The sequence below is a fragment of the Puma concolor genome, chromosome B4 (genome assembly GCF_028749965.1).
Source record: "Puma concolor isolate L17-30 chromosome B4, mPumCon1.1.hap2, whole genome shotgun sequence".
Taxonomy (NCBI): Eukaryota; Metazoa; Chordata; class Mammalia; order Carnivora; family Felidae; genus Puma; species Puma concolor.
The window spans coordinates 89,101,711-89,127,169 of record NC_141673.1 but is presented as its reverse complement, the minus strand read 5'-3'; the positions used below and the strand labels follow the sequence as shown (position 1 = coordinate 89,127,169).

Below are 25,459 nucleotides of genomic sequence, written 5' to 3'. Positions count from 1 at the left end.
AAACTACATAAGTTGTAATAATAATAGTTATCTTTTGGGGCTTGTTTATAATGACTGACAGGTACTTTTACCCTCATTTTATAGATAGGGAAAGCAGGGTGTAGAGAAATACACATATTACAAGACTAGCAATGTTAAGATTCTGACTTAAATTGGGGAGTTTTGACTCCAAAACTTTTAGTCTTAACCACTACAATTTTGGATGCATTATAAGAGGAATATAAATAACATTTTCCAAAAGTGACTGAAAAATTCTTATCTACAGTTAACTGTAATGTTTAACAACTATCTATTTTATTTTAAAGTGATAGACAAATTTAGAATGAGTTTTTAAGGATTGGAACTCTTCATTTTGAGGAGGTGTAAAGGATTTAGATGGTAGAATACAAGTCTCATAGGCAGGTGATATTTTGTTGCTGTTTTCCAGAAGAAGAAACTCCCTCATAGAAACCATCTGTTCAGATATTCAAATATTCTCAGTCCCCGACTTTTGCTATAGGGGGACCCAAATCCCCAGCACTGGCATCAAGAAGTTATTTTTGTTTCTCCCATGTGGTACACTGGGTCTCCTACCTCCATGCAGGGCTATTGGCTTTCTACTTAAGTCGTAGACTTTCTACTTAAGTCTACTTCCTTACATTGTATTGAATTCTCCTTTTCTGCAAGCTAATACTGTTTCTTATGATATTATCTTTATTAGCAGTAGAATTAATAAATATCCTATATATGATTGTATATTAGACCCGGGAAAACCTTTACTTTGTAGTATTATCTGAAGTATTCCCAGTATGCCAGTCTCTACCCCAAATTAGGGGCAGGATTCTGGTGTAGATTTCTTATAATCTCCAGAATATAGCCATGAATTTAAGCTTGGAAAGGTTCGAATTCAGACAACAAGGAAAGATCTTTGGATTATGCTTGTATAACTATGCTACGTAGTGCTGTTTATTGTTGGCTCTGAGCTTCTAAAGTCTCAATCTCATGAGGTGTCAGTTTGAACTTGTCAAATTTCCCCACAACTGCTTACCTAAACACCATCCTATTCTTAGATACTTGTCAACCTGGTCTTGAATTATCTCTCTGCTTCCTCCTAGTCCTGACTGTTGGTAATTACTCCTATCCACCCAGCATTACCCACTCCGGTAAATACAGAGTACTTAGCACATTGAATTTTTTTTTATTCCAAGCTAATTAACATATAGTATAATAATGGTTTCAGGAGTAGAATTTAGTGATTTATCACTTACATGTAGCACCCAATGCTCGTCAGAGTAAGTTGGAACCCCTAATGCCTATTCACCCATTTAGCCCATCCCCCTACCCAACACCCCCTCCAGCAACCCTCAGTTTGTTCTCTGTATTTAAAAGTCACTTGTGGTTTGCCTCCCTTTCTGTTTGTATCTTATTTTTCCTTCCCTTCCCCTATGTTAAACTGTTTTGCTTCTTAAACTTCACATGAGTGAAATCATACGATATTTGTCTTTCTGTGACTGATGTATTTCACTCATCATAATACATTCTAGAACATTGAACTTTTGCGGTAAAAGAACCTTAGAGGGGCACCTGGGAGTCTCAGTCGGTTAAGCATCCGACTTCAGCCCAGGTCGTGATCCCATGCTTTGTGGGTTTGAGCCCTGCATCGGGCTCTGTGCTGACAGCTCGTAGCCTGGACCCTGGTTTGGATTCTGTGTGTCCCTCTCTCTCTGCACCCCCCACTCTGTCTCTCAAAATAAATAAACACTTAAAAATATTTAAAAAAAAAGAACCTTAGAGATCATGAAGCTCAAACCTCTTAAATCCTCTTAATTTATTAGTTGAGACCCAGAGGAACCATAACTTATTTGAAGTCACACAATGACTCCAGACTGATGCTATATCACATCAGTAGTTCTAAGGGCTCCCAAGTTGTCAGATATGCGTTAGCCTAAAGCCAGTTTCCTAAAAGCATGTATACTAACTGTGCTATCTATTCAAAAGAAAGCAGCTAGAATTGTGTGGGATTATTTTCCTTCAGTAATTTTACTGAGTGCCTCCTTAAAGATCAAGAAGATTTATAGGATACATCGCTGCCTTCATGAAAATCATAGTTTAATCATAGTAAATAATAGAATAGATGTATTCAACATTTATGAAGTGCTAGTAACAGAACTAACTTTTTAAAATATAAGTAAGTGCAGAGTTTCTTTGAATGTGGCCTGAGGGTCAATAGGAGTCCCTGAGACCTTATTGAAGTCTTAGCAGATTCTAAACTATTTTTATAATAATACCAGAATGGTATTTGTCTTTCTTATTCTCATTTTCTCATGAGTGTAAAGTGATATTTTCTAAGGCTACAATAATGTAATGATAACATCAGTCTGGTGGCTAATGATGTGTGCTTGTGTATTCTCATGTATTAAACATTTGTAGTATTAATTTCTAATTAGAGTCTATATATACCAATACCAATACATATAACCCACTTGAACAAAAAACCTTTGGGGTCCTCAATACTATGAAGGGCTACTGAGAATAAAAACTTGAGAACTTCCTTATTAATTTTTTTTTTCCAAAAAGACCCTATGCGATTGATGTTATTATCTCTGACTTACAAATGGCAAAACTGTTTTAGGAAGAGTAGTCACAAGTATCTTATTCAAAGATAATTCATCAATTCTCAAATGTTATCAAGATTTTTATCAAAACCAAAAGCATAATTTTAAAAATCTATAAGCAGAAAATTAAATTATACAAATAATCCATTTTATAATTTTAGCCATGTTATGAAATTATATCTTATAAATACAACCATGTTTTATAGTCCATCATTTTAAAGCCTGTTGTCATTGCATTTAAAAATTATATGGAGTTTTTCTTGTCTTTTTCGAGTGATTTTATTCTTGATTTTTAAAAATTGATCCTTAGGAGTTCTGCTTTGACCATATTGAATTATTTTCTTATGTAGTTGAAATATAGATTTTAAAATTCAAACTAAGTAACACTAACAGATTCATGGGACTTTATAGTAAGCTGGGGAGAACTTTAGTTTATCACCTTACTGAAGAGAAACTGAGTCTCAGAAAAATGAAGTGACTTGTTTAATGAATTATTTCTTGGTAGGATCACAAAGATCTCCTATCTAAGTCTTATTGATCTTTTTTTTTCTTTACGTTTTACTTTTTCTAGGTCATAAATTATGTCTGGGTGAAGATGGGGGTATGTGTTAAGTTAATAAGCAGTATTAAAAATGCCATTTTTGCATCATCATTCATCAAATTTCTCTGGTTAAAGCCCAACTGTTTTCCTTGTTTCTCTTCTGCCCTCCTCTGCTTTCTCCTTCCCTGCCCTCCTCATCCTTCTCCCTCTCCCCTCGTGCCCTCCTCTCTTCCTCCCTTCCCTTTGCTTCCCTTTCCTACTCTACCCTTCCTTTCTCTTCTCTCCTCTCTTCCCTCCTTCTCCTATTTCTCCTTCTTCTTTCTCTCTCGCTCTCTTTTTGATATATGTCTACCTTATATTTCCAGAAATAATCCAGTGGCATCTCACATAAATGTACCACTTTCTTATTGCAACTCAGACTGCAATTGTGATGAAAGTCACTGGGAACCTGTCTGTGGAGCCAATGGAGTAACTTACATGTCACCTTGTCTAGCAGGTTGCAAATCTTCAAGTGGCAATAAAAAGTCTATAGTGAGTATTTGTTTTTACTTTCTCTTCTCTCCTTGATCAAAATCACATATTTGGTTTACCTATTACTTATCAAATCTTTCTGAAAGTGAAGTCTCCAGTAAAAAGATAAAAGAAAAAGACTCCCAGTATTGTCTGTCATTGTGATAGTTGTGGGGTTGTGTTTAACCTCCAATAAAATCCTGTTTGAAACACAAATGGGTTTTTCTGTTGCTTGAATTCTCATTGAGATTATTCCTACTTTCCCCCTTTAATTTATGAGAATATGACTGTCTGGAATTTAAATGCATTTAAGATCTCTAGGAAGCACTTCATTTGACTAATTAGATTCAATTAGGGTTACTTTATCCTCTACCCTTCAGAAGTTAGGGGAAAGTCCTGACCCAACAATTTGTCAGTACTTTCTGCCTTTCCAGTACAACAATCTATATGCAAAATTGCCTTTAGGCTCACCACCCTTTTGACTTTCCAAAAAATTAATCAAGGCTTCATGCTCACTTGACTATCCAATTCTTGGCTTCCAATTTTAATACCTCCAAGGGCAGCACTTCTATCCAGTATAACTTAGTCATTTGCCTACCTATTCCAGACAACTTCCATAGAAATACCATATCCTTCTTCACTTAAAATATTCCCTTCCATGCAAACTATGGGTTCTCCCTAATTCTCTGGGTTAATTTCCAGTAGTTGGAGATCAGGTATTCTACTTACAATCTACTGAGTACTCACAAAGTTGGGAGCCATTTTCTTATCACCAACATTAGCAATATAATCAGCTTATGATCAATCATTGCCCTCTTCCACACATTTCTGTCTTTGATTTTCAAACTTTTTCCATCTTTTCCTTGTCCATAACCCTACTAATTGTATTATTGAAGGATACTGAGAATTTGAAGAATAAAGCACGCAGAGTTTTGAAGCCAGGCCATAAATTAACATCCAAGGACTATACTTAAAAACCCCTATTTTATATTCATGGCTCTAGTGCTTTTCACTGAGAATGCCCTGTTTAATCCATGGTCCCACTTGGCCCCTTAGTGAAGGCCTGGAAGAGACATGATGTTAGAATCCTAAAGAGAACTCTGTGTACTGTGGAGACATTTTCTTAATACTGGCATTACTACAACATTTGGGGATTACTGCTGAGTTCTTTTACCAAATCCTTAGTAAGAAATCATCCCTTCCTAATTACTCAAAATAACGTCCTTTGTACCTGAGTTTGGTTATATTGGTCAATAGGCTTGATACATAAAGGATTCCGCCATATTATTCCTAGTGAAAAAGTAAAGTTTGATCATCAGATAAGTACTGATTCAAATTCTCTTCCAATTCCTTCTTCAATAAATAGTCTAGAGTACTAAGAAGTTTAAGCTTAATTGAATTTCCATTTTTTTAGCCTAGCATTAAAACAGGATTTATTTAAGCCACCTATATAAATAAACTGCCTGCCAAATCAAATCTCTAAAATCATTTGTTCCTAAGATTTCTTCTCCTGTGCTCTATTCATTAGGGTATTCTGTTGTGTTGAACCTCCCCGGTGATAACATCATCTATCCTCTAATCTGTCATTATGTTCTTGGATGTTGTGTTTGCTGTACAAAGTAGTTCCAGTATGCCTGCATAGTTCCTATTCCCCTAGATTCTGCCCCAATTCTAATGGGTAGCTCCAGGTTTTGCCCCCCACAAAACTATATTTTCTGGATTCTCTGAGTAGCCTCTCCCCAGAAGATGTTTCTGACACTTAGTAGGATTGTTAAGGAGAGTAACTAGATGTTTTATAGAAAGTAAAAGTGACTGGGAGAAAATTATTTAAAAGAATTTATATTAATGAGAAATTATTTACAGAGTTTCAAACATTAATTTTTCTATTCTTTTCTAATTTTTAAATTAGGAATGAGTTAAATGTTAATAGTGAATTGCTTTTTTTCTAGAGTAATAGAGGAAACAATTTTGCCTTTCATCTATTAAACAACTGTATGTTTTAAAAACTAAACATTTTAGCTTGATGGGTGAGACTTCTTTAGCTAAAATGAAATGATTTATAACCCAGTCATAATTTACAAATATATTCTGTAATATCTCAACAACTATTTTTTAGGTGTTTTATAACTGTAGTTGTGTGGAAGTAACTGGTGTCCAGAACAAAAATAATTCAGTGAATTTGGGTGAATGCCCAAGAGACAATCATTGTACAAAAAAATTTTATATTTATGTACTGGTGCAAGTCTTGAATTATTTTTTCTCTTCATTGGGAAGCACCCCAACTATCATGCTGGTTTTTAAGTAAGTATGACTTTTTAAAAGCACTTTAATGTATATTTAGACAATAAACACACCTAATAATGTACATATTTTCCATAATATATTAGGAACATGAATTTATATTTTGTTACATTTTAATTTTCTAAGAATGCATTTTCTTAGGATTATTGTGATACTCCAATGCCATAATGAATGATAAAAAGATTTCATATTTTCTCCTCTTATGAAGAATTTTGTGACATGGAGTGACTGAAAATCACTTCAATTCTGAAAAAAAATCCATGTTGTGATTCTAAAAGAACTTCTAATTTTGAGATGCCTTACACCAGGATAAGCCTGTCAGAGTGAATCAACCATTGATTTAATTGAAAGAAAACATTTGGGAGCCAGACTGTGTAATGTAAACCATCTACAATATTCTAAAGTTTTCATATACCCTCAAAATTGCTTTTGACTTGGTCTCTCAATTACCCTCATAGATAAGAAAAAAATATATGAGCAGAATTCATTCCTTTTTTCACTCATTAGACTAATACTTACACCATGCTTGAAGAATATTCCATGGTGAATAAAACAGATACACATTAGAATATTACAGGAAATAATGATGTAAGAAAAATAAGTTTAAAAATAAATACATAATTAGAAACTGTCATCAGTACTAGTAAGGAAAAAGAACAACATTAAAGAAAATAAAAATAAAGAGGAAAACCTAATTGAGGATTGAAGCGAGGAGCAGTGAGAAGAGGACTCAGAGACTTCTCAAAAAAAGCAACATTGAATCCTAAAGTCTAAAGAATAGGTTAACATTAGCCAAATGAAGAACTTTATAGAAAAAGAGCATCAGTGCCAATTCTTCAAGACCAGAAAGAACTGGAGTGTTTGAGTTGGTTGGAACATACTGAGTAAGAGGGCTATGACATAAGATAAGATTGGAGAGTTAGGAAGGGAGAAGATCACACAGACCATGTTGATGAAGTTAATTGTTCATTTACCTAAAACTGAATACATATTAAAACTTGCATGCATATCTCAAAAATATACAGGTGTAAATATGGTAACCTGGGTTAACATCCAAATTATACTTTTAGGACCTAGGTAGTTAACCACAAGTTCACTGTCAGCCAACAACATGACATGGAAGGGAAAGAAAACAAATGTGATAAGTTGTGTTAAAATGAATATACATGAGTAGACAGAATCTATAATTGTTTAAATTTTATTCTTACCCCAAATCTTGTTAAATTATTTATGCTAATTTATTCTACAGCTATGTCTCCACCTTAATATAAAATGTCTGCTCAAAAACAGAACTCTTCCATATTTGCCAAATTACACATTAATTATCAGAAAAAAAACTCCCTCAAAATTCTGCATTAGCTTTATCTAAGTCTTAGCTTTTTAAAAAAAATGTTTTAGTGCTTTATTTTTTAATTTTTTTTAAATGTTTATTTATTTTGCAGAGAGAGAGAGAGCAGGGGGAGGGGCAGAGAGAGAGGAAGACACAGAATCTGAAGCAGGCTCCAGGCACTGAGCTGTCAGCACAGAGCCTGATGTGGGGCTCTAACCCATGAACCATGAGATCATGACCTGAGCTGAAGTCGGACACTTAACCGACTGAGCCACCCAGGTGCCCCTAAGTCTTAGCTTTTTAATTTAAAATCTTTGCAGAGTGAATAGAGGGTTTTAGAGAACACTGTTTCATCATTGATGACATTTATATTTTACCTTATTAAGTGGTTAAGATAAACATTACCATCAAAAACATTTACTGATCTCTCACCAGCCTTTAATTTTCATGAAAGAAAACTTTTGTGAAGCAGACTGTAGAATAAAAATATGAACTTCAGTCTATTAATGATTTTCCAATGCTTACATCATAAGGCTATTATTAAAACTAGACTAAGCAGGAATGATTATATTCACTCATTCATTATATTCATTTTGTGTGTCAGACACAATTCTAGGAGCTGAGACAGAACTATGAACATAAGTGATAAAGGCTCCTCTTTTACTAGCTTCCAGTGAGGGTGAAAGACTGGATGGGTATAAAAGAAGAAACAATAAATAAGCAAGTAAATATGTAAAATAGAAGTATTAAGCACTAGGAAGAAAAATAACTCAGACTAAGAATATAGAAGTGGGGCAAATAAATGATAATAATTCAAATATTGTGCATTGGAATTCACTTGATAAGAGAGCACAATAAAAAATGAGGGTATAAGCTATGCTGATCTGGGTACAAGTGAAGAGCATGGTCCAGATAAAACATACCCTGTGGGTCACAGTAACAACTTTTGAGTTTATTCTAATTGTATTAAGAAGCCAGCAGAGCCATTAGGCATTAAAATTATACACCTGACTTATCCAATTGTAAGATGACTCTGGCTGTTGTGTGGAGATCAAGTTTTTGGGACTCAAGGATGGAATCAGGGAGAATGGAAGGCTTTGATAGTTCTTCACAGGATGGGAATTTGATTGAGGATAGTGATGGTAAAGGAATTAGAAGGTGATATCAGTTTGTCTTTGATCTGTTTTTAAAACCAAGTCAATAGTATTTGCTGATGGATTGAATGTGGCATGTAAAAAGAAAAATTTAAGGATGATCTCAAGGTTCTGGCTCAGCTCTGAGAAGATGGTGGTACTTTCAACAAACTGAGGCAGACTAAGGAGGGGTAGTTGAAGATAGTGGATAAGCAAGAATTTGTTCTATCCCTGTAAGTCTGAGATGCCTATTGATGAAATATTGGAGCTGGAGACATTAAATTTGGAATGAATAACACACAGATGTTATTTACAATCTTGGCAATGTTGAGACCTTCTAAAGATTGAATACAGATAGAAATAAGATTCTAGAACCAAGACCCAGGCACTCTAATCTCATAAACCAAGAATGGGAGGAGAATCCATTGAAGGAAACTAGGAAAGAGATTCCATGAGGTTGGAGAGAAACCAAGAAGGTGTGTCATAGCAGTTAAAGATTAGGAAGTAATTGTTGGATTTCATTATGTACTTGTCACTAGATTTAACAAAAGTAATGCATAAAGATGGGAGGAAAGAAGGGCTGTTTTGCAAAGAACCAAGAGAAAATGCAAGAAGGGGAAGTGCAGATACTCAGGGAAAATCCTTCATATTAGTAATGTTATATAAAGAAGCAGAGAAGAGATGTGGTAAGCTAGCAAGGGTGTGGTGTCAAGATTTCTGTTTATGTTAGATATTATAGCATGCTTGTGTACTGATGAGAATTATCCAGTAAAGTTTAAGGAAATTGATGGTACAGGAAAGAAAGGGAACATGACAGGGGAAGGTGAAAGGGGATATGAACAAGTGCATGGAGTTTATTCTATAACAGAAAGGAATGTCTTCTATGTGAGTAAAAAAAAAAGAGTTACATGTTTAGCTTTACTCATACAAGAGTATTGAAAGTCTATTCTGATTGCTTCTACTTTTTCTGCTAAATAAAATGCAAGGTAATCAACTAAGAGAGAGGAGGAAAAAGGAGTAGCTTGAAATGAGATCAGAAAGTGGGAACTAGTAATCTTTAAGGTTGGGAGAATAAACTGGGAAAGTGGGCTAGTAAAATACAGTAGGATTGTACCAGAGGCCCTGGGGGGTTGTACTTATGAATTTAAAATGAGCTTAGTCAGAATGTTTGAATGATTCCCTCAAGTCAGCACAGCTCTGGAGGGGTCGAATGAAAAAGGTAGGGGTTGGATGAAAGCATTTTTGCTTGCCTGGGACAATAACAAATGAGAGGGACATGAAAGTTTAAGGTATGTGAAAGGAAGGATGATAATGAGAGAACATGGTAGGAAAGAAATGAGGCGGTGAAAATGGAGATGGGTGGGGACAAGGTGGAGGGTGGCAAGGTCCTGAAGAGCCCTGTGGGTCTGAACTTTGTTGGAGTTGGTTTAGTGGATACAGTGAAGTTAAGAGGTGTTAGGAAGAAGGGAGCTCAAAGCTGATAATTAGGGAAGTATGTACTGATTGGCATGACCATGCAGTGGGTGAGAGAACCCCAAATGGGTGAAGAGGTCAAGAAACATGTAGGCCAGAGCTTTGAGAGGATGGTTTACATGGATTATTAAAATAACTAGGAAGAGTGGCAGATATAGTTTTGGGAAAAAAATCACAGCCTAGCACTAAAACTGCCAAGGAAAGATGCAGGGGCGGGGAGTGTTGTGCTAGTCCATAGATATTTCAGCCAGTAAGTTAGAGAATGATATATTAGAATGGCACAATACTTGAGGAAAGTTAAAGGTCTTTCAGAGGAGGCACTAGGGTCTGCAGGTAGTAAAAAAACAAGGAAAGGAAAAGGCAAGAAGGACATCTATTCTTGAGGCCCAGTGAGACGGCAGGCTGTGGGAGAAAAACAGCCCCCACTTGAAAGAGTTGCATGGAAAGAGAACCATCAGGGGGAAGCCAGGCTTTGTTAGAACAAGAAAGTGAAAAATTTCCTAAGAACATATGATCTAAAGATTTTCCTGGTAACAAGGGATATAACGGAAGAGTTTGAGTGCTGTAAGAACAAGAGACTGGGTGTGATTAAAGAATGACTAAACCATGTAGGAACCCAGGGACTCAGGAATATGGAAACTGATACTAAGAGAGGTTACATGATTTCTCCAAGTCACTTATTCAATATGAACCACCATTATCTCGTTATTCAAGAATAAGAACTAGCATGGAATGTCATAGGAGACACTTAGACATCTGTTGAATGACTAAGTCTGCTTATCTCTATGAACAAATACAGTCATCCAAACAGTTCAAATTAAAAAAAAAAACATTTGTATTAGTTAATCAAGTATTTCCATAGAAATGTTCCATAGAAACAGTCAACTCCTCCCTATCCTGCCATTACTGCTGGATAATTCATTTCACTTGAAATGTATTAGGCTATCACAGGTATGGTAGTGTCATCATCTCATTGGACACAGAAAAATGGAATGGTGGAAAGAAATTTCTAAATGGAAGAGTGAGTTAATTTCTAAAAGAGAGGATACAAATGTGCTTGCTCCCTTTAAAATGCCATTTACATACATTAGACACTAGAATACACAGGTATCTTTTTTGACCCTCCTGGTTATATTCCATGGTTTATGAATCATATTAGTGAACTTTGCTTTTAGCAGAAATGGCAGAAATAAGATGGTAAAAGAGTTCTCCTCACACCAAGACCTCAATAAAAGCATCGGCTGTATCACGTGGCCTGTGTCAACTGAATGGGTCACAGGAGATCTGTTTCTTTGTAGGCATAATAAAGTCTGTTCCAATCACAAACTGATAGGATTTCAAAGGATCAATTGTGAAAATGCTAAACTGTCTTGAAATCTCAACATATTGAAAAATAAGAGAATAATAATTATTATCACTCATATGTTCCCGTTTTAAAACAACTGAAAGACAACTTGAAATGTCAGCCATTCACTTGAGGGTTTTCATTTGATCATGAAGAACAATGCCACTGAGTGTTTGTTTGTTTGTTTGTTTGTTTGTTTATGAAAGAGTAAATAGGGGCAGAGAGAGAGAGGGAGGGAGGGAGGGGAAGAATCTTAAGCAGGCTCCATGCTCACCACGGAGCCTGATGCGGGGCTTGATCTCATGACCCTGGGGTCACGACCTGAGCTGAAATCAAGAGTCAGATGCTTAACTCACTGAGCCACCCAGGAGCCCCAAGAAATGTTTAAGTATTGAACTTGGTTTGGTATTTTGGAGATGTTTAATGTTTCTTTGCCCTTATTTTATTTCAGAAATGTTCAACCTCAGCTGAAATCCCTTGCAGTGGGTTTCCATTCACTAACTATACGAGCATTAGGTATGCTAAATATAGAGATTAAAAATTTAAGATATAAATTTTCGTGCCAAAGCTCACAGACTGAATATAATTAATTTCCAATTATAAGAAATGTTTAGAAGTTACAATTCAAAATAATTTCTATTTTTGTTGTAAATAAAAAATGAGAGGAAAACTAAGTAACTTAAAAGAGAATTTGTTCATTCTAGTTAACGTCAAGGTTTAACTAGAACAAAGAGTCATCATATTTGTTTTACACTCTTTTTAACACAAAGATAAGTGATCCCCCAAGTTTCTCTACTTTTAGAATTAGGAATGTTACTTCTAATAGGCAAAGTGGAGGGCCTTCCTTCTACACAAAGACGTTAATGCCCAAAACAGCTTGGAAGTACAGGGTATCCGGTCAGGCTGAGATTGTGTGAAACAACAGGAACAGACTTTTTGCTTTCCCTCTTCTCTAAGGCTGGGGACCCTAACCTTTATCAGAAGTTAAAAATGAGAGAGGAAATGGGAACTAAATGGTAGGACTGAACATCTGGGACTAAAGGAGTGTTCTGAATGAAAGAAAGCTCAGGAAATAGTGTTTTATGTTGTTAAAGAGTAGGGCTGTAGACTTCAGAGGTTAGAGTCCTATTTCTAAATATTCAAATGAGGTGATTAGTACAAGATATAGGATATCGCCCTTTTCCCCTTGTTGTCATTTGCCATTTATACCACACAGATTTCCCTTGCTAGCTCAACAACTCCTAACTTAACTCCTGTGCAAGCCCCTTTGTAAGATGTATTAACATAATATGCTTATTCCTGGGAAGTAGGAAAAGAGCACCATTCCTCTAGGGATTGGGGTAGAAGACTGACCATGGCCTGGAGGCAGCCACTGATGGCAGAAGGAAAAGTAAGCGAGAGGGGCCAGTCCCTGGGATCCGTGCAAGCAAAAGGAAGAAACATAACTCTATGGCTAATTGCATTGGAGAAGTTGTACAGGAAGTATATTTGAGAAGGCCACAGATCCTTAAATGTAGAAAGAGGGAATGCAAAACACATGGAGAGAAGAAGATGGAGGTGCTGCAGGATCCCACTTAGTTCTCGACCCAGCCTTCCTTCTGTTCTTCTCTAATCTCACAGCTCTGTCTGTCCTAGAAGCTTCCTGCCTCCACATATGATGGAGATGCCTCACTCCTAGAAGCTAAGCCATAGAAGCTAGCAGATGAAATAGAATGTGGATGCAAGCACTCCTCCTTAATTTCTGAAATAAGATTGAGACTAGAGGAAATTATTCTAATGCCATAAAACAGAAAGCAAGGAATTTTACCATCCTAACTGAGCACATTATTTTGATGTGTCCAATATATGGTGCAATAGAACCTAACTGCTTTTATGGGGAGAAAAAAAGTGCATCCTGAGTAGTGAACTTTCACAAATAATTTTCTTGAATACAAAATATGTGTAAATTGTGAGGAGTCCATAGAGAATCATTAAACTGAAAAAGATAATCAAAAAATAGATAATTTGAAGTTTTAAAATTCTAGTAATGACTTAAGACCAAGGTTGTTACCTAAAACATTTAATGCATTAAGTTTGGTCAGTTTGGCCAGACTGGTGGTATTATATGGGGAAAATAAATTATTGGCATGCATTTTTCATTTTTCAAAGGGTGGCTGTAATTTGTGGAAAGCTGCAAATTTTTCACCCATTTTCTCAGTACCAGTTTTCCTCAGATATGTTTAGCCCAGACACCAGAATTTTGTCATCTCCGATTTTTCACTCTCATAAAATTGAGACTAATTAAAAGTAAATGGAATTAATAAAATTTGTGAAATATGAATCACTACCACTTTTATGTAACAAAATAAAAATTGTCAGCCACTCATCAAAATACAAAAAGAACAAAGTAAAAACTGGCCACTTCAGTTCCACCATATGCAATATAGATCTCTACTGGCATGTCCCTAAAATTTTATTCAAATTACTAGTCCTTTGAACTAGGAGTTTATCTCAGAGTTTATTAAAATAGCAGTAGGAATAGATGGGCACTTCTTCTATAAGGCAGCATATGTATTTCTAAAAAGCTTTACATTCTGTAAAACTGTACACTACAAATAAAACCTGGGTTAGGCACAGACCACTAGACACCTAGGCATCATTGTCATCAGAGCATTAACAGAAACAAAATTCAGCCACCAGCCCTAACTTGAACAGCCCATGCTCCTTCAGGAGATTTTAAAAGTGTGCACAATCAATGGAGAGAAAATGCAGGATTGTGGGCTTTAATGACACCAACAAAGTGGAAGGGGAGCTCTAAGCCAAGAAAGGACAACCTGCCAAGATGCCTAGAATTCTGTGAAGCTGAGCCTGTGCTTGTCTGCGGAGGAAGAGCTAGTGTTGGCATTTACCTTCTAATTTTTTGTTTGTTTATTTAGTTTTGAGAAATTGAGCATGAGCCGTGGAGGTACAGAGAGAGAGAGAGAGAGAAAGAGAGAGAGAGAAAGAAAGAATCCCAAGCAGGCTCTACACTCTGTGTGGAGGCTGACACAGGGCTTGAATTGTGAGATCATGATCTGAGCAGAAATCAAGAGCTGGACGCTCAACTAATTGAGCCACCCAGGTGCCCCTACCTTCTAATTTTCTTAAAAATAGCGTACAAGACTCTCCTGACTTTGCAGTAATTGAGTTGAGAACATTTACCTTTCCCTGTGAAGTTATAATTCTACTCCCATTCCTCAGCTTTCCTTGCCTAAGAAAAATTATGTACGAACCAACATAACTTTCATGTTTTACTCACAACATTCTCCTTTTCACCAGTCAGGCTTAAGTTACTTGGGAATCATAAGAACAGAGTGTACATGCGTTTAATGTTCCATCTTCTCTTCCCTATGTGTGGCGGGTGAGGTAGATAACAGATATCTATGCTATTATATGTGATTTGAGCCTTTGAGATTCCTAACAGTCTCAATTATTGAGTAAATTTAGGTCAAAACAATGGAAGAGTGCTTTAAAATTTTCAATTTTACTTAATCTAAAATGTATCAGTGTGGAATATCACATAGTTATGTTTGAAACATGTTCCTTGAATTGACCTTTTCTCATCTCATGTTGCAGGAGGAATTCCAGCTCCTATATATTTTGGGGCTCTGATTGATAAAACATGTATGAAGTGGTCTACCAGCAGCTGTGGGAAACGAGGGTTTTGCAGGTTGTATAACTCCAGATTATATGGGTAAGATGTCATAAATATATTTCTTGAATTGATTTTTTCCTTTGACTATATTAATTCCTAAAAGATGACATGTCATTTTCGGTATAATAATGATTATAAACACCATTTAATGAACTTTGTATTCATGTTGTATCAGGCAGCATGGTATCTCATTTTAATACTCTTAGCAACTGTAGGAGATGCATTTTTTCCCTTTTTCCTTAAATATGAAGAAATAAAGACTCAAAAAGAATAAGTAATTTGTTCAAAATCATACAGTAAATAACAAAAAGATCTGGGATTTGTACTCAGGTTTTTTTTTTGTTGTTGTTGTTGTTTCTAAAATCTCTCCTAATACTAAAGAAAACTATTTTCAGTGACATTCTGGCTTCTCTAAGATGATATAAAATGATCAGCTGGAGCTCTGGTCATAGGTCTGGAAAAAAAAGGAAAAAACGTTGTTTCTACAATCTTCTATTCATGGGGAAACAACTGGATGGTCATCTAGAAAAAAAATAGTTGCAATAGTACTTTAACCTTACATAAAAAATAAATGCACATTAATCAAACACATATATTTACAATATGAAACTACAAGTATTAGAATAAAAAATATTGGTAGAAATACTTTTAATTATCTAGGAAGCAGGAATGTGTTGCTCAGTATGATCCTAGCCCCTAAAACCACAGTAGAAAAAAAAAAACAAAACTCTGTGTCCCAAAACTGAGGCAAAGTTCAAAGACAAAAGGTAAATTGGAAACAGAAGGTGTAACTTATAACCATCGAATATATAAACCACATCTTTATCCATTCATCAGTTGATGGACATTTAGGCTCTTTCCATAATTTGGTTATTGTTGAAAGTGCTTCTATAAACATTGGGGTACAAGTGCCCCTATGCATCAGCACTCTGTATCCCTTGGGTAAATTCCTAGTAGTGCTATTGCTGGGCCATAGGGTAGATCTATGTTTAATTTTTTGAAGAACTTCCACACTGGTTTCCAGAGCGGCTGCACCAGTTTGCATTCCCACCAACAGTGCAAGAGGGTTCCCGTTTCTCCACATCCTCTCCAGCATCTATAGTCTCCTGATTTGTTCATTTTGGCCACTCTGACTGGCGTGAGGTGATACCTGAGTGTGGTTTTGATTTGTATTTCCCTGATGAGGAGTGACATTGAGCATGTTTTCATGTGTCTGTTGGCCATTTGGATATCTCCTTTGGAAAAGTGTCTATTCATGTCTTTTGCCCATTTCTTCACTGGATTTCTGGTTTTTGGGGTGTTAAGTTTGGTAAGTTCTTTATAGATTTTTGATACTAGCCCTTTACCCAATATGTCATTTGCAAATATCTTTTTCCATTCTGTCGGTTGCCTTATAGTTTTGTTGGTTGTTTCCTTTGCAGTGCAAAAGCTTCTTATCTTGATGAGGTCCCAATAGTTCATTTTTACTAGTAATTTAATTCCCTTGCCTTTGGAGATGTGTCAAGTAAGAAATTGCTGCAGCTGAGGTCAAAGAGGTTGTTCCCTGCTTTTTCCTCTAGGGTTTTAATGGTTTCCTGTCTCACATTCAGGTCTTTCATCCATTTTGAGTTTATTTTTGTGTATGGTGTAAGAAGGTGGTCTAGTTTCATTCTTCTGCATGTTGCTGTCCAGTTCTCCCAGCACCATTTGCTAAAGAGACTGTCTTTTTTCCATTGGATGCTCTTTCTTGCCTTGTACAAGATTAGTTGGCCATACATTTTTTGGTCCAATTCTGGGTTCTCTATTCTATTCCATTGGTTTATGTGTCTGTTTTTGTGCCAATACCATACTGTCTTGATTACACGTTTGTAGTAGAGGGTAAAGTCTGGGATTGTGATACCTCCTGCTTTGGTCTTCTTCTTCAATATTACTTTGAGTATTCAGGGTCTTTTGTGGTTCCATAATAATTTTAAGATCATTTGTTCTAGGTTTGAGAAGAATGCTGGTGCAATTTTGACTGGCATTGCATTGAATGTATAGATTGCTTTGTGTACTATCGACATTTTAACAATGTTTGTTCTTCCAATCCATAAGCAGGAAATCTTTTTCCATTTCTTTGTCTCTTCTTCAAATTCCTTCATAAGCTTTCTATAGTTTTCAGCATACAGGTCTTTTATATCTTTGGTTAGGTTTATTCCTAGGTATTTTATGATTTGGGGTGCAATTGTAAGTGGGATCAGTTTCTTTATTTCTTTTTCTGTTGCTTCATTATTGGTGTACAGAAATGTAACTGATTTCTGTACATTGATTTTGTACTCTGCAGCTTTGCTGAATTCATGTATCAGTTCTAGGAGTCTTTTGGTGAAGTCTTTTTGGGTTTTCCTATGTAGAGTATCACGTGGTCTGTGAAAAGTTAAAGTCTGACTTCTTTGCCGATTTTGATGGATTTCATTTCATTTTGTTGTCTGATTGCTAATGCTAAGACTTCCAACACTATGTTAAACAACAGTGGTGAGAGTGGACATCCCTGTCGTGTTCCTGATCTCAGGGGGAAAGCTCTCAGTTTTTCACCATTGAGGATGATATTAGCTGAGGGCTTTTAATATATGGCTTTTATGATGTTTAAGTATGTCCCTTCTATCCCAACTTTTTTAGGGTTTTTATTAAGAAACCATGTTGTATTTTGTCAAATGCATTTTCTGCATCTATTGACAGGATCATATGGTTCTTATCATTTCTTTTATTAATGTGATATATCACATTGATTGATTTGTGAATATTGAACCAGGTCTGCAGCCCTGGAAAGAATCCCACTTGATCATGGTGAATAATATTTTTTATATGCTGTTGAATTCAGTTTGATAGTATCTTGTTGGGAATTTTTGCATCTATGTTCATCGGGGGTATTGGCCTGTAGTTCTCCTTTTTTGTGGGGTCTCTGTCTGGTTTAGGCATTAAGGTAACAGTGGCTTCACATAATGAGTCCAGAAGTTTTCTTTCTATTTCCATTTTCTGGAACAGCTTGAGAAGGATAGGTATTAACTCTGTTTTAAATGTCTGGTAGAATTCCCCAGGGAATCCATCTGGTCCAGGACTCTTATTTGCTGGGAGATTTTTGATAACTGATTCAATTGCTTCACTAGTTATGGGTCTGTTCAAATTTTATGTTTCTTCACATATGAGTTTTGGTAGTGTGTGGGTGTCTAGAAAACTGTCCGTTTCTTCCAGGTTTTCCTATTTGTTGGCATACAGCTTTTCATAGTGTTCTCTGATAATTCCTTGTATTTCTGAGGGATTGGTTGTGATAAATCCATTTTCATTCATGATTTTATCTATTTGGGTCTTCTCTCTTTTCTTTTTAGAACTCTGGCAAGGGGTTTATCAATTTTGCTTATTTTTCTTTTTTAAAAAATTTTAAAATGTTTTTATATTTTTGAGACACAGAGACAGAGCATGAGCAGGGAAGGGGCAGAGAGAGAGGGAGACATAGAATCCGAAGCAGGCTCCAGGCTCTGAGCTGTCAGCACAGAGACTGATGCAGGGCTTGAACTCATGGACTGGTAGATCGTGACCTGAGCTGAAGTCGGACACTTAACTGACTGAGCCACCCAGGTGCCCCGCTTATTTTTTCAAAAAAACAACTCTCTGTTTCATTGATCTGTTCTACAGTTTTTTTGGGTTTTTTTTGGATTCCATATTGTTTATTTCTGCTCTGATATTTATTATTTCTCTTTTTCTATTGGGTTTGGGGTTTCTTTGTTGTTCTGCTTCTAGTTCCTTTAGGTATGCTGTTAGATTTTGTATTTGGGATTTTTCTTGTTTCTTGAGATAGGCCTGGATTGCAATGTATTTTCCTCTTAGGACTGCCTTAGTTGCATCCCAAAGGGTTTGGATTGTTGTGTTTTCATTTTCATTTGTTTCCATATACATTTAAATTTCTTCTTTAATTGCCTTGTTGACCCATTCATTCTTTAGTAAGATGTTGTTTAACCTCCATGCATTTGGAGGTTTTCCAAACTTTTTCCTGTGGTTAATTTCAAGTTTCGTAGCATTGTCATCTGAAAGTGTGCATGGTATGATCTCAATTATTTTATATTTACTGAGGGCTGTTTTGTGACCCAGTATGTAATCTATCTTGGAGAATGTTCCATGTACACTTGAGAAGAATGTATATTCTGCTGCTTTAGGATGAAAAGTTCTATATATATCTGTCAAGTCCATCTGGTCCAGTATACTAGTCAGGGACATTGTTTATTCACTGATTCTCTGTAAAGATGATCTGCCCATTGTTGTAAATGGAATATTAAAGTCCCTGCAATTACCACATTCTTACCAATAAGGTTTATGTTTGTGATTAATTGTTTTATATATTTGGGTGCTTCCGTATTCCGTGCATAAACATTTATAATTGTTAGCTCTTCTTGATGGATAGACCTTGTAATTATGATATAATGCCCTTCTTCCTCTCTTGTTAGAGTCTTTAGTTTAAAATCTATTTTTTTTCAGATATAAGTATGACTATTCTAGCTTTCTTTTGACTTTCAATAGCATGATAGATGGTTCTTCATCTTCTCACTTTCAATATGAAGATGTTGTCAGGTCTAAAATGGGTCTCTTGTAAACAGTAAATAGATGGGTCTTTTTTTTATCCATTCTGATACCCTGTGTTTTTTGATTAGAGCATTTAGTCCATTTACATTCAGTGTTATTATTGAAAGATTGGGTTTAGAGTCCTTGTGTTATCTGTAGGTTTCATGCTTGTAGTGATGTCTCTGGTGCTTTACAGTCTTTACAACACTCACAGAGCCCCCCTTAAGATCTCTTGTAGGGCTGGTTTAGTGGTGATGAATTCCTTCAGTTTTTGTTTGTTAGGGAAAACCTTTATCTCTCCTTCTATTCAGAATGACAGACTTGCTGAATAAAGGATTCTTGGCTGCATATTTTTCTTATTCAGCACATTGAAAATTTCCTGCCACTCCTTTCTGGCCTGCCAAGTTTCAGTAGATAGGTCTGCTACTACCCTTATGTGTCTATCCTTGTAGGTTAACGCCTGTTTATCCTTAGCTGCTTTCAGAATTCTTTCTTCATCTTTGTATTTTGCCAGTTTCACCATGATATGTCATGCAGAAGATCAATTCAAGTTATGTCTGAAGGTAGTTCTCTGTGCCTCCTGGATTTCAGTGTCTGTTTCCTTCCCCTGATTGGGGAAGTTCTCAGCTATGATTTGTTCAAGCACACCTTTGGCCTCTTTCTCTCTCTTCTTCTTCTGGAACTCCTATGATACATATATTGTTCCATTTCATTGAATCCCTTAGTTCTCTAATTCTCCCCTTGTGATCCAGATTTTTTTTATATCTCTTTTTCTCAGCTTCATCTTTTTCCATAATTTTATCTTCTATTTCACCAATCTCCCCCTCTGCCTCTTCAATTCTCGCTGTCAACCACCTCTAGTTTATTTTGTACCTCATTTACAGCATTTTTAATTCAGCATGACTATTTTTTAGTTCCTTGATCTCTGCAGCAATAGGTTCTCTGCTGTCTTCTATGCTTTTTTCAAGTTCAGAGATTAATCTTATGACTGTTATTCTAAATAATTATTCAGTTATACTGTTTATATCTGTTTTGAGCAATTCTTAACTGTCCTTTCCTCCTGGAATTTCTTTTGAGGAGAATTCTTCTGTTTCATCATTTTGGCTAGTTTTATGTCCCTTATGTGTTTTAAAATCGGGGCGCCTGGGTGGCGCAGTCGGTTAAGCGTCCGACTTCAGCCAGGTCACGATCTCGCGGTCCGTGAGTTCGAGCCCCGCGTCAGGCTCTGGGCTGATGGCTCAGAGCCTGGAGCCTGTTTCCAATTCTGTGTCTCCCTCTCTCTCTCTGCCCCTCCCCCGTTCATGCTCTGTCTCTCTCTGTCCCAAAAATAAATAAACGTTGAAAAAAAAAAATTTAAAAGCTTGTTATGTGTCTTGTGCCTCTGAGAACTACTATATTAAAGAGGGGTAATACACTGTCCAGGGCCTGGCCCTTCAGGAGGTGTTTTTTGGAGAGTGTACTTGCTGTCTGTTGTTGTGAGTTTGGTTACTTTATCTCCCTACTCATAGTGATGTTTTGAACCCTTCACTAGGTGTGCTTTGATTTGTTCCTTGAAGTATCCCCAGAAAGGAAAACAAACAAACAAAAAACACACAGAAAACAAAAACACTCAAACACACGCATAAACAAAAAAACAAAAACAAAAACAAAAAAACCCAAACATGAGCTACAAGTAAATAAAAGGGTGGAGGAGGTACTGATGGAAGCCGCCTTATCCCATACAAAGAGAGAAATGACAAGGGAGGGGAAAAATAAAGAATAAAAATTGACCAGAAAAACTATATGGCTTAATCCAGAGAGAAAGAGTAAGAAAAACAAAGAAGGAGTAAGGGAAAAAGAAAAAGAAAATAAAGTTATCCATACAGAGAAACTGTAGGGCTTAATCCAGAGAGAGAGAAAGGAGAATAAAGAAAGAGATGTGGAACATGTATCAAGAGAATGGATTAAATATGTCTGTTTAAACAAGCCAGCAACCAGAGTAACCAGACTAGAGGAGGGAAGAGATAAGAAGGAGAAAAGGAAAGAAGAATGTATCTATATAATAAGAATTGTCTGAGAATTAAATCAGGCAATGCAACAGCGCTGGTCTGGAGTAGGGGCCATCTGGTTCATCAGTATCAATCCCACTCCAGTAGATACACAGTTATCAGGTGCGGAGGGGCGTGGTATGGTGTGCGCTGGCCTTGCCTCCACTGTGCCCCCCCCCCCCGGCTGCCCATTGCTGAAGTCCCACCTTGTTGGTGATGAGGAGAAAATGGTGACACCCCAGTCTCTCCTCCATGGGCCAGGTGTCCCAAACCACTCTGTTTGAGCTGTCCTCACTGTGCTGCGGCTGCAAATGAGGCGTTTTGTCTTGCTCCGCCAACTCCTGTGTCCTGGTGCTTGGCTGGAATTCAAACTCCCGCTCTGTGCGCCCAGTACTGGGGAAGCAGCACTCCATGCTGCCCAATAGGTGATCCCTAACTGGTGGGCACAGGCCAGGCAGCTGACCCCAGTCCCAGTCCGGAGAAAGCCCCTCAGTTAGAGATTGCCTCCTTCTCTGTCCCAGTCTGTGATTTTTTTTTTCTTGTCTAGATACAGACCTATGCTTCCCCAGCTGCTCCTTCTCTTCCCTTTGTCTCTCTGCAGAAGGGGATCCCTCCCCTCGGTTCATTTTGTCTCTTCCAGTTCACAGTCACACACCTATGACCCATCAGGTTGTCCTGGTGGGTCCCTGGAAGCCACAGTCTCTTTTCCTATTGGACTCTTGGAGTTCAAAGTCCTTTAGCTTCAACACTACTTTGTGAGATGAGGGAACTTTGGATCCCCTTACTTCTCCACAATGTTGGCCCCTCCTCCTAGAAAGGATCTTAAATACACATTGCCAAGTGAAAGAAGGCAGTCTAAGAGAGCTACTACTTTCTGCCATGAAGTTTGCAATATTGCAATCAGCTGGAGATAACTAACCCTCTTTAGAATTCTTAACACTTTGAAGCTCACTCAAGGGCCTTATCACTTTCCTTTTGGTCAGTTGTGTTCATTGCCTAAAGTACTTTGAAAAGTACTGCCTAGACATTGTCTAAAGTGGAATTTTAAAAAAGAGCAGTGTGTTCTCCAGTGAAGAAACAGCAAAACCTAGTCACCTTATGATTTTTTTGGATTTAATATTTGAGGTAACCAGATAATTGTTCATTCATTTTATCTAGCATAAAAATAATGTAAACAATTCCTACTCCAAGAAGTAGAAATCTACATTATGATATCAATCCCTAACCTAAACCCAGTTTACTCAAGTTTTCTTAGCAACAGTTACATAACCAGAAACACATACTAATTTTTCTCAGTAACAATAGAAATTCTGAAAAGTTTAACATTGTTGTAGAACTACTTGACATAACCCAAGGATGAGACAAATATATTTGAAGGTTTAAAATATCTCTTTTATTATATGTGGGACACCACAACATTCTATTGTAATTTTAATAAATTTAAGCTTATATGGCTCAAAATTCTATGAATCCATTCAGCTTCAATTAAGCCTAATAACTGTTCAAATATTTTTTGTGTGTAAAGCTTGTCAATTAGTTAACAATGTCATGAGGCCAGTGAGTGTTTCCTAACCTACTAGATCAGTGACAATCAGTCTTTCTTGTTCATTATAATCACCTGAGGAGCTTTAAAAACTGCAAATATCTGTGTCCCATCTTCAGAAATTTTTATATGATTGTTCAGGGACTGTGGCATGGGCATGGGATTTTAAAAAATCTCCTAGTATAATTCTAATGTGCAACCAAAGCTGAGAATCATAAGAATCGACCATGTGTGCAAGATAATTTAATGTAGCTTTGTTAAAAACTTCCAGTAGGTGGGCTAGATTCCAAAATCTATAAATAACTCACTAAACTCCACATCCAAAAAACAAATAATCCAGTGAAGAAATGGGCAGAAAACACGAATAGACAGTTCTCTTAAGAAGATATCCAGATGGCCAACAGGCACATGAGAAGATGCTCCACATCACTCCTCATCAGGGAAGTACAAATCAAAACCATAATGAAATGTCACCTCATGCCAGTCAGAGTGGCCAAAATGAACAAACCAGGAAACTATAGATACTGGAGAGGATGTGAAGAAACGGGAACCCTCTTGCACTGTTGGTGGGAATGCAAACTGGTGCAGCCGCTCTGGAAACCAGTGTGGAGGTTCCTCAAAAAATTAAAAATAGGTCTACCCTGTGACCCAGCAATAGCACTGCTAGGAATTTACCCAAGGGATACAGGAGTGCTGATGCATAGGGGCACTTGTACCCCAATGTTTATAGAAGCACTTTCAACAATAGCCAATTACGGAAAGAGCCTAAATGTCCATCAACTGATGAATGGATGAAGAAACTGTGGTTCATATACACAATGGAATACTACTTGGCAATGAGAAAGAATGAAATCTGACCATTTGTATCAACATGGATGGAACTGGAGAGTGTTATGCTAAGTGAAATAAGCCATACAGAGAAAGACAGATACCATATGTTTTCACTCTTATGTGGACCCTGAGAAATGTAACAGAAGACCATGGGGGAGGGGGAAGGCAAAAAAAAGAGAGGGAGAGAGCCAAACCATAAGAATCTCTTAAAAACTGGGAATAAACTGAGGGTTGATGTGGGAGGGAGGGGAAAGTGGATGATGGGTATTGAGGAGGGCACCTGTTGGGATGAGCACTGGCGTTGTATGGAAACCAATTTGACAACAAATTTCAAAAAAATACATAAATAAAACTAAAAAAAATAAATAAATAAAACAAAACTTCCACTAGGCCATACAGCATGGGCTGTGGACTGCATGTAGCCTATAAACTAAACTTTGGCTCCTGGTTCAATCTAAATGAATTCAATTTGATGATCTGTTAGTTAATTCATTTCCTTCATAGTCTCTTTCCATTACACATGAACTAATCCATCTTTGAGAAAGCTAAACATTCCAAGTATACCTTACTTTTATGGAAAGCATTTAGGTAGATCATTAATCATGCTTAGTTTCTGTGGCTTATATATTCCTTTTAAAATAATTTTAAAAACCCTCCTATGTATCAGTAAAAATAACCACTAGAATTGCTGACTGAATATTCTTATGTATAATTTCAAATCCCATTTTTTTTCCTCTTAAGGTCTTCTGCATACTGGAGAACAACACTGTAAATTGTTTTAAATGACTGAAAATGGAAATTTATTTTTTTTCTCTTTTAACAGAAATACCTACTTGGGCTTGATTGTGAGCTTAAGATTTTCAGCACTTATTCTGCTTGTTGTATTAATTTTCACTATGAAGAAAATATATCAAGGAAAATATACCAAGGCATCAGAAAATGGAAGAAAAGATATGAATGAAGCAAACTTAGAACCCTTAAATAATGATGGATATTTTGTACCTTCTTCGGACAATGAAGCACATATGTAAGGGGAAGAAAAGAATATGTTGCTGTGTTTTACACTAACATTGTATTAAAGTAGTAGGATGTTATTTTGAGCAGTTCTTGGTCTTTTCACTGAGAGTCCTCACACTCTTCACTTATGAAGGTACAGCAAATCACCTATGAATTTGTCATAATGAACCAGACTATATATAAAAAGGAATGAGAGTACTCTTTGTTCAGGGTATGACTATGCATTTTAGGTGAACATTAATGCAGATGATCCATACAAATTTATAGTGAGAGGTATGGTTAGTATGTAATAAAAATTTTTTGCCCAGGTAATTGTAACTCAATAAAACCAGTAACTAGAAAATAGACGTAAAAAGGAAGGAGAAAAATAAATAACCTTAAAAAAAAGCCTAATACTTTTTTTTAAAACCAGTTTGGCCCATGTTACTCAAACATGAAGTTAATGTGATGGAGGCTTTATACTATGATGACATCTGTCATTCATGTATTAAGTCATGTATTTCACAGACCTCATTAATTTATAATTTGAAATTGCATTTGACCATGAACCCCTGATGTATCCTCTTCCAACT

General features: G+C 36.5%; 1 protein-coding gene across 3 annotated transcripts in view; it reads left to right on the top strand.

Moving 5' to 3' along the window:
- Window positions 1-24,964, top strand: part of LOC112867300 (solute carrier organic anion transporter family member 1B3) — a 75,969-nt gene extending 51,005 nt beyond the window's left edge. For all 3 annotated transcript variants that reach the window (XM_086713948.1, XM_086713949.1, XM_086713950.1), the window contains 5 exons: window positions 3,501-3,666; window positions 5,762-5,946; window positions 11,679-11,743; window positions 14,822-14,939; window positions 24,694-24,964. In XM_086713948.1, the coding sequence (XP_086570074.1) occupies window positions 3,501-3,666; window positions 5,762-5,946; window positions 11,679-11,743; window positions 14,822-14,939; window positions 24,694-24,901 (742 nt within the window). In that variant the 3' untranslated portion in view covers window positions 24,902-24,964. The remainder of the gene's footprint in view (window positions 1-3,500; window positions 3,667-5,761; window positions 5,947-11,678; window positions 11,744-14,821; window positions 14,940-24,693) is intronic.
- Window positions 24,965-25,459: the final 495 nt, after the last annotated feature.